Below are 16,959 nucleotides of genomic sequence, written 5' to 3'. Positions count from 1 at the left end.
CGAATTTTGTCAATGGCTAGACAATAAATGGCACATTCACAAGAAGGAAAGGGGTGAAAATTATCTAATTCTTGCCACAACATTTTCAATTTTGTGTAGTAAGATAAGATGGAGCAATCACCTTGTTTCAAAGTGAAAATCTCTTCCTGAATGTATGAGATTCTGAATATATCACCATGATAAAATCTATCTTTCAACTCCTTGCAAGTGTTGGATGCAGTTTCCATCCACAAGATGCTTTGCGAAATTTCAGTCTCGATTGAATTGTTTAGCCATGACATGATCATAGTATTGCACCTATCCTAAGCTATCAAATCATGATCTTCATCCGATGGTCTGAGAAACGATCAATTGATGAAGTGAAGCTTGTTATTGGACCTTAAAGCCATTATCATAGATTTGGAGCAAGAGTGATAATTTCTAGCATTCAACAGGGGTGTAACTAGAACAAGAGTTGGATTTTTATTGGGATTAATTTCTAGCATTTTGATAACCTTTATTAGGGTTTGAAGATGAAGGAAAACCATTGTTAAGGTGTGATGAAGAGTGACCATTGTTGGTGCCATATGAACTTTCAACATTCATTGTTGAAAAGCTTAATGGAGATGAATGAAAGGGAAAAATAATGAATCTTGTGAAGCAAAGTGAGAGAATGCGGTGGCGATGGTGATACCATGTGAAAGTTCAAAACATGAACACCATTATAGAAGAAGAAGGAGAGAGTTCAATGTAGAAAGGAATTGCATTTCATAAATACGAAATCTACAATGCTATCATATTGACTATATATAATATAATGAGTTAGTTACATTTACAACTAACTCTTAACCTCCACATAACTAACTTATGAGAGTTAGGTATAACTAACTTAGAGTTACAATGTAGTGATTTAGCTTGGTACACAAGTAACTTCTCTAATCATATCATCTTCATGCTTAACAATGGGGCATGACAATTTGATAACATTAATTAAACCAACAACTCATATTTTCACTATTGAGCCAATTAAGTTCCAAACTCGTAGCAAAAAAGAAGTAAGAAAAGTCTTAACTTCAGTATGGCCTATAAGTTATCATGAATGACACCAGTATTAACAAGAATGTGATATTTCTCAATGAGATTGATAATCAAAACTAACTATGATTTTTATTGGGATGCATTAAATTGTGATATTCTAAACCTTTAAAATAACTAAACCACTATTGACTCCTTTTTTATCTAATCAAAACAGAAAGAAAGAATTGATAATCGCACTAATCCCCGGTGAAACAATAATTTTACTAGATTGATATAAACCGTGCGCTTACGGCCTATCAGCATTGAAGACTATTCTGCCTTCTTGATAGCACCTGACCTTGCTTTAAGATTCAGAAAGATTCCCCTGATGCAAGAAAGGAAATCACTTGTACATCAAATAATTCATACTTCACATGTTGCCAATCAGAAAAGCTTACTAACATGCATGATACTTATATTCAAAAAGTAGCATCAATACTTTCTCAGAAAAAATAAACCTTTTGTAATGCATATTTCATTCCTATATCTCACAGTAACTATCAACAAACCAATGATGCTTATTCATAACTTTTGGAGCAAATAAGAGAGAAAACTCACCAGCATGAAGCAACAAAGCTGTGAAATAAAACACGAAACTGCAGAGGCATATACTGGTAATTCACCCAACCAACGATAGGCCAAAACTGCACGATTAAAAAACTAATTAGTTACGCCTTCCATAAACTAACTATTCAAATTGTTGCATTGGCCAAACAGAAGAAGACTGTTGACATTTCCATACCTTCCACGCGGTTAACTGAACAGAAGGGTAATCCTTTTTTACTTTGTTCATTACTAGATTCCAAGGTCTTCCTGCAAACCAACCTCACTTTAATACTAAGCTCTAAGCAGTGATGTCTAAACTGATGTCTACCATACATAGGATAAGATTTTTATCAGTTGGTTTCTATCAGTAATACCGATAGAAACCAACCGATATACAAAAGACAATAGAAAAACTCTCTTTGAATTACAAAATATTATCGCAGAACTTTGATGGTCTGTATCTAATATTAACTATTACTATCCTGAACAAGGGCATGAACCTAACACATACCTTCTATGACCAAGCCATAATACATCATGAACACAAAGTTGTTCCATGGAGCAGTAGTTATTTGTTCAAGAATCACCTAGTAATTAATAGGACATTTCATTCATTATAACCTAATAAAACAAAACATATTATCCCTATAAATTAAGGGATAGACCAAGTTAACCATATATACCTTCTTAGCAACAGTTTCATTGCCCTTCTTCCCCTTGAAAAGTGAATCCATCAATTTATGAAGAAAATGTCCAAAGGGTCCTGTATAGGCAAAACCATAGAGCTGCAAAATAATTTGATCTTCAAAATTCAACTACTTTCAAATTATAATAACTTATAGTTTTTAATTGGAATAGCCATATATACCATGAAAAGAAGAATCCTTTTGAGTTGAAGCTTCTTAGCTCCATAAATTTTCTGTGCCACAGCATCACTAAAGCCAGCTAGAACTGATGAAGTAATTGCCTAACATAACAACACATACACAAAAGTTTATAATTTTCAACAACCACGTTAGATTCTTGAAAATAACAATAATGTATTTGAAAATAAGAATTAAAGGAAATGAAAAGAAGAAGAGACCTTGGTTCTTAGAGGATGAAGCTGAAGCTGCAATAGATATTTCTTCCAAGCATCGTTAACTATGTCGGACATTGTGATTGATCAACCCCGGATCGTGTCTGTCTCCGAGATTGTTTTTTGTTTTCTGTTATGGAAAGGACATATAGGAAAATGGAAATTTTGAGAATATATGAATGACAAAGATCTTCTCAATTTTTTATTAGAATATGAGGGATCTACTTAAAGAGATATAGATACAAAAATTAATTAGTTAGATTCATATCTTAGCAATGCTACAAACATATTTACGTTTCTATGAAGGGGCTTTGAAAGAAGATAAAAAATAGGTTAGGGTTAAACATGTTGATTCATATAAATATACTATTTGTTGGTTTTAATTTTATAGTAGTTTTTAAGGTTAAATACGATTTTAGTTTCTATAAAGCATTTTTAGTTCCTATAAAATTTTCCTTCAATAAATGATCTTTATAAAATTATTATGCACCTAATTTCAGTCCCTACTCTCAAACCAATGTGTATTTTAGAATGATTATTTTGTAGACATGTTCATAATGTTTTAAAAAGTTCCTGAAAAAAAAATTCAAAATTTAATTTCTAAGTTGAGATTTTCATTATTTTTATCATTATTTTTTGAAATTTAAAAAATTCATATTTAATTCTTCTCGTTTTAAAAAATTCTAAAATTTGATAAATAAATATTTTACAGTATTCGAAACATATATAAAAAAAATTATTCAAAAATTTAAAAATTAAAGGTTAATTAAACAGTTTTTTAAATTTTAGAAAATAGCAGAGACTGAAATTGCATGTATAAAAATTTTAGAAGGACCATTCATTGAAGAAAAATTTTATAGGGACTAAAAATGCAGGGTCGCATATTTATAGGGACTAAAAACATATTTAACCCTAGTTTTTATTCTAAGCGAGGTTGTGATTTTAAATAATCAATTTTATTTGTTTGATTTTGTTTCTTGTACATTTTTTTTTACTTTCTATTTTTATCCTTTAGTTTTATTCTTTACAAAATTTAGTTTACACTAAAACTGGTCGATGTAATATATGTTTGTATTCAGATATTTTTAAAGGGTTCACTAGAGGCAGCATGAGAGACAATTGATGTAGCATCCGCCCACAATATCCTCTTGATTGTCCATATCCTAGATCGAGCGTTCATTTACTAGAAGCGGCATAATTTCCCTAAATATCACCCATTTTCAGGGTGACTCACCTGAAGCATGTAAATGTGGAAAGTGACGTATTCCTGATACAAAACAGTGTGGAAGAAGTCAGGAGAAAATTAACCACACTCTTCTGAATAACAAGGGATTAACTGTCTACTCTCACATTCTCTCGAAAGTGGTTGCTACTACCAAGAGGCATAGGATCCAGGTCTAATGTAGCTATAAATACCTCAACCTTAAAGTTGAGAAGGAAAATCTCACATTCACTCAAATACTAAATACACATAACTTTTCACCTACCTACGTGAGTTATCTTTTAACCATACAACAAACACTAAAAGCCACTGACGACCCTTAATCACTAGGGGGTGTCACGTATTATACTTTAAACAAGTACAATTCGCGTCCACTGTGAGGGCTTTGGTTAAACTGACTTGGGCCACCATTGAAATATTCAACCGGAGGAATGTCCCCACGTTCAACCTCTATGTTCATCATGTGAACAAAAAGACAACAACTCCGGCCAATGAAGAATTCGAAGGCGAGGAAAGTGTCATGGTATAGATGTGTGTTATCATGGATGACCTAGGCCGCTAGAACTAAACTTTAGAGGAAACGTTATCCATATCTAGCAGTGCCAATAGAAGTTTGACCTTATAGAAGAGGAGTAGATGTTAGACACCTAGCCTTTCTGATACGAGATATGGGAGGCGCGCGTCTTTGAGAATTTTAAGCCACATTCGTTGGCTAAGTTTGATGGGCGAAGTGACCCATATGAACATGTCATCTCTATCAAGATGCAAATGGAAATCATTGAAGCTTTTGACTTCTTGAAATGCAAGCTCCTCTCTAGCACCTTCAGAGATGTGGCCAAGAGGTGGTATATGGGTCTGCCTCAAGTCTCCATCACTAGTTATCTGGACTTAGTACAGAAACTAGTCCACCAGTTTGCACCTAGCAAACACAGAAAGATGATCGCCACTAGCCTTTTCAACATTCACTAAGGCCCCTCAAAGTATCTAAGGGAGTACCTCGCTCATTTCAACGAGGCGACCAATAAGGTTGTCCATCTAAACTAGGAAATGTTCGTGGGAGCATTTGAAATGGTCCCAGGGTGGAATATTTTCATGAATCCCTTGCCTAGAGGCCCACATCTTCCTTGGATGAAGTGGCGACAGTTTCATGTTTGTTCATGCTTTCCATAGAAGCAAGTATGAGACTTGTGACTACTAGAGGATGACATAACTAAATGAAATTATTTACCTAATTCTCTATGTAGATGACATGCTTGTTGCACATAAGAGAAATTCATAAATGAAAAGGGTGAAAGAAATGTTAAAGTTAGAGTTTGAGATGAGGGATATATAGGTTGCTTGTAGACTTTTGGGAATGCGAGACCTAAGAAACTTCTTAGGAAGTTCTGTTTTCATTTTTGTGAAGCTTAGGAGAAGGTGGTGAAAATACTCAACATGAATCAACTAAAAGTTGTAATAACTCCTAGTGTACAACATTTCAAGGTCTCATGTTAACACTCACCCAAAATAATTGTGGAACAAGCTTACATGGATAAAGTTCCCTACCCAAATTATGTTGCCAGTCTAATGTACTTGATGATATATAAACTAGGCCTAGTTTGGCCTATGTTTCGAGCCTTTTAAGCATGTACATGAAAAATCCATGAAGATTGTGTTTGGAGAAATTGAAATGGATCCTCAAGTTTTTAAAGAGAATTTTATATGTAATAATGAATTATGATAAACATGACAGTGTCAGATTTAAAGCCATTGGGTATGTTAGTTCTAAATGTGTTGTTTATTTGGACTCAAGAAGGTCTTGATCGATTATGTGTTCAAGTTTTATGGTCTTATAGTGAGTTAAAATTGTAATTTCAACATGTAGTATCCTCATCCACGATAGAGGATGAATTTATTATTGTGATAGAAGCAATTAAAGATGGTACTAAAGAAGCAACATGGAAGAGAGAGATGTCAAAACATTTAATGAGAAAGAAAAGTGTAAAAAAAATGCAAAGTAACATAAAATTGGCAAAGAATCAAGTGTGCCACTAGAGAATTAAGCACATTGATGTAAAATTGCATTCTGTAAGAAATATAATTACAGAAGGTGTGAAATCAACCTGGAGAAATTATGCACTAAGGGTAATCGTGCATATTTTTTCACCTTGCATTGTCAAAGTGTACAAGTGTGAGTTGTTAGTGACAATACCATTTCTAAGTATAGAGTGAATCTTACACCCAATTTTGACACAATTAACACAGTTCCGTGTATCTATACGGTGAACAGTGTTTTTTTATTTTATAAAAAATAAAAAATAATTTTTTTTACAAATATATATTTTTAATTTATTTTATAATAGAAATATAAGATTGAGTTATTGACTAACTTCACAAATATATTAATTACAAAAATATATATTGATAATCATTTATTTTACTTATAATCCATTAAACACTTTGATTGTTTGATTAACCAATAAAATATTTAACATTAACTATATTCTCACATTAAATTATAAAATACATTAACTAATTTTTGCACTTCATTAAACAACTTTGATTTTTTTTTTAATTTTAATATTTGAGAACTCATTAATTGTATAAACCATTTTATATATAACATTAACTAAAGTTGATTTACCACGTAAGACTTAATTTTCAATGTCATGACACTAATAACCAAATCATGAATTATATTAACTAACTTATAACACTCAATTAATCAACATTAATTAATTTTTCAGTTAAGACTAGTTTTTAATGTAGGATACATATTAGCCAAACTACAAAATATACTAACCAAATTTTTACATGCTATTAACCAAAATTATTTTGGAGAGAAAATATATAATATAAAGAAAAGTCAAAATTATGGATTTCACACTTAATCACATTTGCGAACAGTGACATTTAGTGTATATATAGGAATTAAATGTCAAAATAATCTCTTTCTTATTAAATTGTACCTAAAAAAAATTAAATTAATATAAAAGAACTTCCTATAAGAAATTAATATAAAGAAGAAGAACAAGTAACAAAGATTATAAGTTCTCCAATGGTGGAAACTTAGAGATTGTTTAACTTCTAAGTTATGTTCCTTCATTTTTTTAGGGTTAATAGCATTTTTGCCCCCTGCCATATGGCCTCTTTCTGGTTTACCCCCTTGTAAATTTTTTTTTTGCAAATGCCCCATTGCCATTACAAGATTCCATCAATTTGGTCCTTCGACAGATTTGGCACATGCCAAATGCCTATGTGTCCAGCTGAGTGGCATTTATTTAATTTTTCATTTATTTTAAATGCCAAATAATTTAATTACATGCCACATCGGTATTTGAGAGTTATAATTATGAATCATCTTCAACCTTGGACCTCGTCTTCTTCAGCCAAGCACTGAAAATTAGGGCACGAAAATGGAAGCTACCAGGAGCTCGTCAGTTGGCAATTCAATCGGTAGATCAATACCCAGATGTGGATGCAACGAATCAATGAAGATGTTTGTCTCAAACACACACGAAAACCCTCGGAGGAAGTTCTGGAGATGCAAGAATCGTGGAAAGGTGATTTCTATTTCTTTGTTCTAAATAGAGTATAGTGCCAATTCTGATCCATGTGAAATGTGTATTTGGCTTTGTAGAGTGATGCATCATGCGATTTGTTTCTTTGGGATGATGAAGTCATGGAAAACATTATGACAGGTGGAAAGAAAGAAGTTTTCAGAGGTGGAGAGTTGGTTATCAACAACAGTGAATTCACACTTGATCAAATGAAAGCTTTTGGATTACAGTTTGGGAAAGAGTTTGGAAAGGAGTTTTCCAAAGAATTTGGCATGGAGGCATCTTCAAAGAAGGTTGAAAAGTTGAAAAAGTTGCTGAATGTTGAAAGGAAAAAAAACTTCAGGTTGATGGTGGCCTTGGTAGCATCTTGGATGTTGTTGTTTGTTGTCTACAAGATGTGTTAACTGTTGTGTACTTTGTTTTCAATGTAATGGTGTTTCTTTACCATGTTTCATTTGAGTTTGGTGCAATGTAATGGTGTTTCTTTAACATGTATCATTTCAGTTGAATGGTGTAATAATTTTGGTGCAATGTAATGGTGTTTCTAAACCATATCTTATAGCATTTCAAATTCATAATCATAACTTCATAATCAAAAAAGCACCATAAGTGCATATGTCATAATTGTTACATATTCCAAACATAACCAAATACATAATCAAAAAAGCACCATAAGTGCATATGTCATAATTGTGACATATTCCAAACGTAACCAAATACATAATCAAAAAAGCACTAATTGTTCATCTGTCATAGTTGCAACAAACATAATCTTAACATAGCCAAAACAAATCAAATTGAGTTCCTAATTTTTTGAGATTTCATTCCAAGACTTCATAGCCCTGAGACAAGTCCCTAGCTTTGGGTCTGAGCCAACTTCAGTATGCTCTTGAGTTAATGTACCATGTTCATCCTCTTGAATGACAAGAGGGTCATCACTAGTTCCAGGTCCCTGTTGTGTCAAAGTTTTCAGCACCCTCAGCCTGCTACTTGATCTCTTCTGTCCAGTAAGAATCAATTTTTTCTTGACCTTGAGATTCTTCACCACCTTTGGGGCAGCGGTAGTGGGATTTTCTTGACCTTGGGCTTCAGTTGGCATCTCATCTTTCTCGACCACAGGTCCTTCTTCCTCCATTTGATCAGCATCATGTCCATCAGCAGGGTCTGCAACCTCTTGATCAATAGGATCTGCAACCTTTTCATCAATATGGTCTGCAACCTCAGCATCATTGTTGACTGCAGGTTTCTTCCTAGGAGCCTTCCTCTGAAAATGAAAACAGGTTAATAACAGGATTATTTCAAAAACATTACAACCTAAAATTCAAATGGAATGCAATGGTACCTTTCTTTTCAAGGCAGCCGAATTTTGACTTGTAGCCTTACACTTTCTTGAGTTATGCCCAATTTTGTCACACTTTGTACACCTATATGTTACTCCAACCCTCATCATTCTTGTACCTCCTTCACCAAGCTCCCTGAATCGAAGCTTCTTAGGCCTACCAAGTCCTTTCTTATACAATGGAGGAAGTAACTCATCTGCTTCAACTGGTGGCCACATATCCATCCCATTAATTGGGCTAACTGCAACACTATATGCCTCTCCATACTTCTCCCTAGAATACCAATTATCCACATAGTCTTCAGGTTTAAATTGCCTATAGGCCAATGCTGCACAAGCATGCCTACAAGGAATACCTACTAACTCCCAAAACCTACAAGAACATGTTCTTTTACCCACATCAACAACAAATTATTGACCATTATAGGCATGCTTAACCTCCCATTGGTCATTCATACACCAAGTTGGATTCCACTGTCCACTCATAAATACCTCCTTATCTAGTCTCTTCCTAGGAATAAGCATAATCCTATGTGTCCACTTTTCTAGCTTAGTAACAGTAGATGCAGTCCTATTCATGAGATAGCTCCTAATCAATTCACACATAGTTAAAATTGGCTTATCTCTAGCACATAGTATTGTTGCATTAAAGGATTCAGAAATGTTATTCATTAATACATCACATTTAGGGTAAATGTTAAAGGCATGCTTACACCATGTCTTTGTAGGCACCTTCATCAGCCATTCACAAGCTTTTGGATCAACTTTCTTTAGTTCAACCATCTTCTCTTCCCAAGCTGATAATAGGTTGCCTTAGCTGCCCCCATCATTAGGTCTCTAATCAGAGTACCTCCACCAAATTTCTTCTTGAAATTTGCATACAGATGTCTAAGACATAACCTGTGTTAAATTCTTTCAAACATTTTTTCAAAAACACTTACCAAACCCTGCATATATTCAGATTTCACAAATCAAATTTACAAAGTCATTCTAAAACAAGTATACAAATAGATTTAGAAATACCTTTTGTTGGTCTGAGATGAAGACATATTTTCTATCTTGACCAATGTCCTCCATCAATAGTTGTAAGAACCACCTCCAGCTTTCTTTGGTCTCAGTCTCAACAACCCCAAATGCTAGTGGAAAATACTGGTCATTTGGATCCCTACCCACTGCTATCAACAGTTGACCCCCAAAATCAGTTTTCAAGTGACATCCATCCACACCAATAAATGGTCTGCAACCTTGAATGAAACCCCTTTTACAGCCATCCAAACAGAAATAGAAAGCCCCAAATCTTGGCTGAATAGATGGAATGGGTCTTTCTACATTGATCTTCACTGTGTTTCCTGCACATGCTCTTTTTAATTCTGCAGCATACCTCCAAACCATTGCATATTGTCTAACAGCATCCCCCTCAACAATTCCTTTTGCAATCTCCTTTGCCTTCCATGCCCTATTTGGGGTAATCCCTATTGAATATGTCTTCCTCATGTCTTGAATGATATATCTTCACTTTCTCACTTGACTGCATCTTGTTTACAACAGACTTTGCTACCCACTTAGACTTAGCACACCTATTGTTTAAAACCCTAGCACAACTGTGGGTCCCCACCCATGTTTTAATTTGATATGTCTTGCTGGAACCCACTTTGGAACATAGAGCCAAAAACCCACATTTGCCCTTACATTCTACCCTTACCCGATCTCTTTCATTCTTCACAAAGGTAATTTCCCTCCCATTCAAAACTGACCATTCAATTATGGTATCTTTGAAATCAACCAATGAATTAAATTCCATCCCCAATTTAAACTCATAATCCCTCCCAAGCTACTCCTTCATAAACTTCTCATACTTTGGCATTTTTTTCATCTTCAGATGCATCTGGATCAGAGCTACCCAAGTGATCACTTTCATATTTGTCTTCTTCCATCTTTTCAGATTCCTTTTTCTTAATTTCCTTGGCTATTAATCCAGGTGCTCCAACTAGAATCTTCTGCTTTTTCTTTGGTGTCATCTTCTTTGAGGCACACCTCTTATACCTGTAGGACTTCCCAACAACTTCAATTCGAGGTGAACAATTTTTGGGATTTTCTACTTCAAAACATTCAAAACCATCATCCACTGCAGTTGTTCTCTCATCTTCAGAGTCATCAAACCTAACATGTTCTGCTTCATCATCACTTTCAGCATCACTAGAATCCCTACCCAGACCCATCTCAACACACTTAGGCTCCACAACATGGACTCCTATGTCCCTCACATTATGTTCCACAAATATGTGTGCTTCAGTGTTGTTACCTACAACAAATGTAGCAACATCCAATGTTCCATCATCACTCTTAAGTTCAACAAAGTGTTCATCTATACCTTCAAGTTTGGTCCAAACCCTAAATTCATCTCTAATGTATCCCATTCGATTACCATTTCCGTCACTTCTTCTATACCCCAATGTTCTATATCTTGATTCAACACAGTTGACTCAACTCCACCCTTGTAAAACACAGTATTCTCCTTAACAAACTCCCCACCATGATGAATAACAACAGTGAACTTACCCAGAATCTGTAACGAGCACTCTAACATTAGCCTAAACCTAAAGAATGAAATAAGAAAGGATAAAGGGAAAAAATCCACATACCTTTGGACGCGAATCCATTTCGAGACTAGGGATGACCGTCACTTCAGTTGCTATCTTCTTCTGGGCACGAAATGCTTCACTTAGCAAGCTTGAGCAGCTCCAATGGTGATTATCAGCTAGGTCAAATTGGAAGGACCAAAAATGAACCACATTTGTGTAATATATTATAAGTGATGGAATACTGATGTGGCGTGTAATTAAATTATTTGGCATTTAAAATAAATGAAAAATAAAAAAAAATGTCACTCAGCTGGACACATAGGCACTTGGCATGTGCCAGATCTGTCGAAGGTCCAAATTGATGGAATCTTGTAATGGCAAGGGGGCATTTGCGAAAAAAATTTTTACAGGGGGGTAAACTAGAAAGAGGTCATATGGCAGGGGGCAAAAATGCTATTAACCCATTTTTTTTTATTATTGGAGAATGATGATGTGATACCATTAATTGCATAAATATAAGAGATAGAGTTTCATGAAACAACTTGAAAAATTGATGACTTAATATTAAATATTATTATTTCCGAGACAATTCAATTGAAATAGTAATGAATGGTGGTTGTCAATTGTAGTGCAAATATAATAATAGAAATTAGTGGGCCTAATATACATTGCTTATTTATAATTATCATTGGAACAAAAATAATTGTGATTGCTTATGAATTGCTTAAATGCAATGTGGCAATTTGGACCAACAAAATATCACACAAATAACTAAAAGATGTTCTTCCATTGGAGATACTCTAATGTCGCAGCAAAGAACTTATCTCCCTCTGTTATTTTGTAATGAAACCAAGTTTAAATAATCGGTAAAAGGGGAACATGAATTATCAATGAGACCATATCAATTTAATGGCCAGTAAACCAACCACTCATATTTTCACTATTGTGCCAATTAAGTTCCACAGTCATAGCAAACAAAAGTAAGAATAGTCTAACTTCAATATGGTCTATAAATTATCATGAATGACCCTATTATTAACAAGAATGGGAGATTTCCAATCCCAAAAGAGTTGAAGACTATTCGTTTCTAGGCCTTCTTGATAGCACCAGACCTTGCTTTCAGATTCAGAAAGATTGCCCTGATTCAAGACAGAAAATCAGAGAAACATTAATGGCTCGTTTGTTTTAGCTTTAAGAAGGTGAAAATAGATAAACTTACCAGCATGAACCAACAAAGCTGTGAAATAATACACGCAACTGCAAAGGCATATACTGGTAATTCACCCAACCAACGACAGGCCAAAACTGCGTGTTCAAAAAGACTAATCAGTCACGCCCTCCATAAACTAACTATTCAAATTGTTACATTGGCCAAACAGAAGAAGAGTGCTGACAATTTCATACCTTCCACGCGGTCATCTGGACAGAAGGGTAGTTGTTTTTTACATTGTTCATTACTAGATTCCAAGGTCTTCCTGCAAACCAACCTCACTTTAATTCTATAAATTGTTCTATAATCTTCAGTTCATCATATTAAGGATATGTTCGATAGAAAAAAACAACTAATTTTGCACAGAATATCGGGATAGTAGGTCTAGATTTTCTATTGCAACAAATTGCTGATCAAGAAACCATATTAATTTATGAATAATGATAATTTTGATGTCAGTGTTACATATATTGACTTATACATATTGATAAATTTGAACTTTACATACTGACTTCAACCACAACAGGATTGTCGCAGAACCAGAGTTATGAATAAAGAAGCAACAATGACCAACATCCTGCAATTACATAATAAGTTTTACAGGAATGCCAGCAATACATTCCCTTCTATTGGTTGAAATTCCAATGCGTCCTGCTATTTTAAAAATGAATTCCACTAAAGCTTGGTGGGATCCTTATGAATTTCAATGCGCACGAGCATACTATTAGAAACCAACCGATGTACAAAAGAAAATAGAGAAAGTTTCTTTGAATTACAGAATGATATCAATGATATCGCAGAATTTTGAGGGTCAGCACCTTCCCTAATCTCAAATTAACTCCTTTCCAGTCAAATTCTAAATAACCTCTCATTCGCTCACTCTCCTAATCAATTAATTTCTATTTAAACTGCAGTTACATATGACTTTTATTATTAACTAACCAGATTCATCATTATTGATATCCTGAATAAGGGCATGTATGTATCTAACACATACCTTCTATGACCAAGCCATAATACATCATGAAGAAAAAGTTGTTCCATGGAGAACTAGTTATTTGTTCAAGAATCACCTATGATATTTCATTCATTAGAATTTAGAACCTAATAAAACAAAAAATATTATCCTTGTAAATTAAGGGACAGTTAATCATATACTACCTTTTTAGCAACAGTTTCATTGCCCTTCTTTCCCTTAAAAAGTTTATCCATCAATTTATGAAGAAAATGTCCAAAGGGTCCTGAATAAGCAAAACCATAAAGCTGCAAAAATAATTTAATTTTTAATTTCCCACACACCTTCAAAATTCAACTACAATAAATTACAATAGGCATACATACCATGAAAAGAAGCACCCTTCTGAGCTGAAGCTTCTTAGCTCCAGAAATTTTCTGTGCCACAGCATCACTAAAACCAGCTAGAACTGATGCAGTAATTGCCTAACATAACAACACATACACACAACTTTATTATTTTCATCAACCTCATGAAACTCTTCAATATAACAATTAATTTGAATATAATAATGAGAAGAGTAAAAGGAAATGAAAAGAAGAAGAGACCTTTGTTCTTAGGGGATGAAGCTGAAGTTGTAAGAGATATTTCTTCCAAGCATCATTGACTATGTCGGACATGGTGATTGATCAACCCTGAGATTGTATTTGTTGTTATTTAAAGAAACATAAAACGGGTTGACAGTGAGGTTAACATAGTTGGCATGCTAATTTAGCCTAAGTTGCCACCTTATTATATTATTAATGGCAGGGGGTAGGTGGCAAATATGAGAAAATTTATAGACGTCAATCACGACTGTTACCTTTAATTAACATTAACGTGTGCACTGGAAAAGCTATTTGTTTATGGCAAATAGGGAATTACATAAATGGGAAAATGGAAATTTGGGCTATGTATGAATAATAACATAGATTCTCTATTTTTCATTAGAAGATGAGAGATCTATTTCAAAAGATATAGATACAAAAATTAAATAATTGGTTACATTATTACGTGTTCCGCCATTGTTAGTTATTGTTGACAGTTGTTTATTGGACCTTTAAAAGAGAGAAATATCATGAAAGAGAAATACAAATTTATAAATAAGTCTTCTTCCCGGAATAGAAATTCTCATTTAGATTCAAAAATACTTTCAATATACTACATCTATATACGTGTTAGAAAAACTAGAGATATAGCAAAAATAATGAGAAAAATGAAAGTGAGATCAAAACTTGTTTTCTAAGGGCTATATTTGGGAGTTTGGAGGGGAGGAGAGGGAAAGACTTTCAAAAACGAAATTTTAAAAAAATATAGGAAAATATTTGATATTTTTTGAAAAAATGATTTTGTTTAGAATGATAAAAGAGTCATTATCATTATTAAATTTTTAATTTTCAGAATACTATAACAACCTAAAAGATATTTGGAAAATTTTTGTAAACCCTTCAAAACCCTCCTTCAATACAATTTTTGAGTTCCCCCATTTTATGGGGTTTTTGGTGTTATGAATAAACTCAAACCCTCCAAAACCCTCCTACCTAAAATCTTTTTATCCTTTTCACCCAATTCTTCTTATTTTCTAAAGCCCTCCCCTCTCTTCCTCTCCAAACTCCCAAACATAGTCTAAAGTATAAAAAGTGAAAAAAGAAATTCTCTATTTATAGGCTAAAGCGTGATGTAAACTTTTTCACAATCAATGAGACAAATCAATATCATAATCGATTATTGATCTTCGCGAATCAATTTTTCAATCCACAAATAAAAGGTTTTGATATTTAGTCAACATCAATCATAAAGAGACCGTCCCAATCTATTTTAGACTTAACTTAGCCAAAGTACAATCGGTTAGTCAATTAGAAAAAAGTTTTTCAATCAATCATACACTCATCTAATCGACTGACTAAGATTCAAAAACATTTTTAGGTGGTTTAAGTAAAATATGAGATGCTTCTCAAATATTTATTGTGTGTGATTTTGCCATTGTATTTCAAGAAATACCCTTGTGTTATTACAAGATACTAATCACTCAGATAAACACGATCAGACAAGTTTTCCCACTTCCTCATTTTCACAACTGAAGCTTCAAGTCTTCACATCATTATATTTGAGTTTATCAACATACAAGAGTCCTGAATGTTCTTAATGAGGCTCGAAATATCTTCATGTTGATTACCATCATTTGAGAGTTGGAAGGTTAAACCACTCGTGACCCTTGAAACAAAAGTCTTCACTTGAGTGTCGTTTGACCATAAAGTTGATTTTAAATAGATGTCTAAATTTTCAAGAGCATAACTTTTCTCGGGAGGATAACTTAATCAACCATCTTGTGCATCTTCGAGTGCTTGAACTATCTTTCTTAAATCATCTTGACGATACTTGTAAGCACATAGATCCAGATATATGACGTTCTTGAGTTTTATGAGTCACATGCACGTTGATTTGGCATGTTGGTTGTTTTCATGTTTGTTAACCATTTGATATAATATGTGTATCATTTTGGTATTGATGTAAATAATATATAGTTTTGGTACATAATTTGTGTCTTGGTTATGATGTAAATAATGTATAGTTTTGGTACAAGATGTGTGTCATTTTGGTACATATAATGTATAGTTTTATTTCAGAAATGTGTTATTTAAATTCTGTTTCATAAAATGTAATGAAAATGTGGTAAAAAAATGTCATTTACATTATGTTTCATAAAAATAAAGGTTATAATAAAAAAAAATATTTAGGTGGGTGGGTAGGTCAACCAATACATGCCCATTGAGTTAAATAAGTGTAACTTGTTGGTCCATAGTTCAATATATTTATTTGTTTATATATATTAATATAAACAAGTTGTTGATATTTATAAATTAATATTATATATATAAGATATATATATATATATATATATATATATATATAATGGATTACCATTTTATTATTTTTCGCATCGATTATCATTCCAATTAAGAGAATAAACAAGGTTTTCATTCCAACACGCCATTTTAAAAATATCATTGTTGAAAATCAAACTTATAATCAGTACCATTTTTCACTTCGACGAGCAGTGGCCTGAGAAAACAAGTGACGCACTTTTCATCACACTCTATGTTACCTCTGTCACCTAACCGAGTTAAAAGTCTGAGAAAAAAAGTGACGCACTTTTCATCACACTCTATGTTACCTCTGTCACCTAACCGAGTTAAAAGTCACTTTTCAACCGATATGAAATGTGATTTCTCGTAGTAGTGAAAATACCAAAAAAAAAAAAAACGTTTTCTTTTGAAAAGATTTAATGAAGAGCACTCTAAGTGCATATAACACACCCTTCTGCTAACTAGAACTATTATCCATGAATGAAATCTTATCCTATGATATATTTTTATTTTTAACCATAGAGAT

At 33.4% G+C, this 16,959-nt stretch overlaps 3 protein-coding genes across 3 annotated transcripts; 1 reads left to right on the top strand and 2 right to left on the bottom strand.

Annotated features, from left to right (window-relative positions):
• Positions 1–750: 750 nt before the first annotated feature.
• On the bottom strand, positions 751–2,994 carry LOC131617926 (peroxisomal membrane protein PMP22-like). The gene is made up of 7 exons (XM_058889197.1): positions 2,687–2,994; positions 2,471–2,569; positions 2,286–2,387; positions 2,114–2,189; positions 1,799–1,869; positions 1,615–1,700; positions 751–1,381 (listed from the first exon to the last, which is right to left on the bottom strand). The coding sequence occupies exons 1-7, from the start codon at positions 2,756–2,758 to the stop codon at positions 1,327–1,329; spliced, it is 561 nt and encodes a 186-aa protein (XP_058745180.1). The 5' UTR covers positions 2,759–2,994; the 3' UTR covers positions 751–1,326.
• A 4,303-nt stretch (positions 2,995–7,297) lies between these two features.
• On the top strand, positions 7,298–7,845 carry LOC131655466 (uncharacterized protein At4g04775-like). The gene is made up of 2 exons (XM_058925335.1): positions 7,298–7,444; positions 7,522–7,845. The coding sequence occupies exons 1-2, from the start codon at positions 7,298–7,300 to the stop codon at positions 7,843–7,845; spliced, it is 471 nt and encodes a 156-aa protein (XP_058781318.1).
• A 4,350-nt stretch (positions 7,846–12,195) lies between these two features.
• Positions 12,196–14,337, bottom strand: LOC131617917 (peroxisomal membrane protein PMP22-like). Its single transcript, XM_058889187.1, has 7 exons — positions 14,136–14,337; positions 13,914–14,012; positions 13,734–13,835; positions 13,570–13,645; positions 12,767–12,837; positions 12,582–12,667; positions 12,196–12,501 (listed from the first exon to the last, which is right to left on the bottom strand). Exons 1-7 carry the CDS (start codon positions 14,205–14,207, stop codon positions 12,450–12,452), a joined length of 558 nt encoding a protein of 185 aa, XP_058745170.1. The 5' UTR covers positions 14,208–14,337; the 3' UTR covers positions 12,196–12,449.
• Between the last annotated feature and the right edge of the window lie 2,622 nt (positions 14,338–16,959).

Source organism: Vicia villosa, linkage group LG1, assembly GCF_029867415.1.
Source record: "Vicia villosa cultivar HV-30 ecotype Madison, WI linkage group LG1, Vvil1.0, whole genome shotgun sequence".
Lineage (NCBI taxonomy): Eukaryota > Viridiplantae > Streptophyta > Magnoliopsida > Fabales > Fabaceae > Vicia > Vicia villosa.
This window is presented reverse-complemented; position numbering and strand designations above follow the sequence as displayed.

Excerpts from the sequence above, each read along its gene's own strand:
- LOC131617926 (XM_058889197.1), bottom strand. The coding sequence starts at position 2,758 with ATGTCCGACATAGTTAACGATGCTTGGAAGAAATATCTATTGCAGCTT. Across the intron at positions 2,570-2,686 it reads TTCATCCTCTAAGAACCAAG|GCAATTACTTCATCAGTTCT; the intron begins GTCTCTTCTTCT and ends TTGTTATGTTAG. Across the intron at positions 1,382-1,614 it reads AGCTTTGTTGCTTCATGCTG|GGGAATCTTTCTGAATCTTA; the intron begins GTGAGTTTTCTC and ends TTCTTGCATCAG.
- LOC131655466 (XM_058925335.1), top strand. The coding sequence starts at position 7,298 with ATGGAAGCTACCAGGAGCTCGTCAGTTGGCAATTCAATCGGTAGATCA. Across the intron at positions 7,445-7,521 it reads GATGCAAGAATCGTGGAAAG|AGTGATGCATCATGCGATTT; the intron begins GTGATTTCTATT and ends TTGGCTTTGTAG.
- LOC131617917 (XM_058889187.1), bottom strand. The coding sequence starts at position 14,207 with ATGTCCGACATAGTCAATGATGCTTGGAAGAAATATCTCTTACAACTT. Across the intron at positions 13,646-13,733 it reads ATGAAACTGTTGCTAAAAAG|GTGATTCTTGAACAAATAAC; the intron begins GTAGTATATGAT and ends GAAATATCATAG. Across the intron at positions 12,502-12,581 it reads AGCTTTGTTGGTTCATGCTG|GGCAATCTTTCTGAATCTGA; the intron begins GTAAGTTTATCT and ends GTCTTGAATCAG.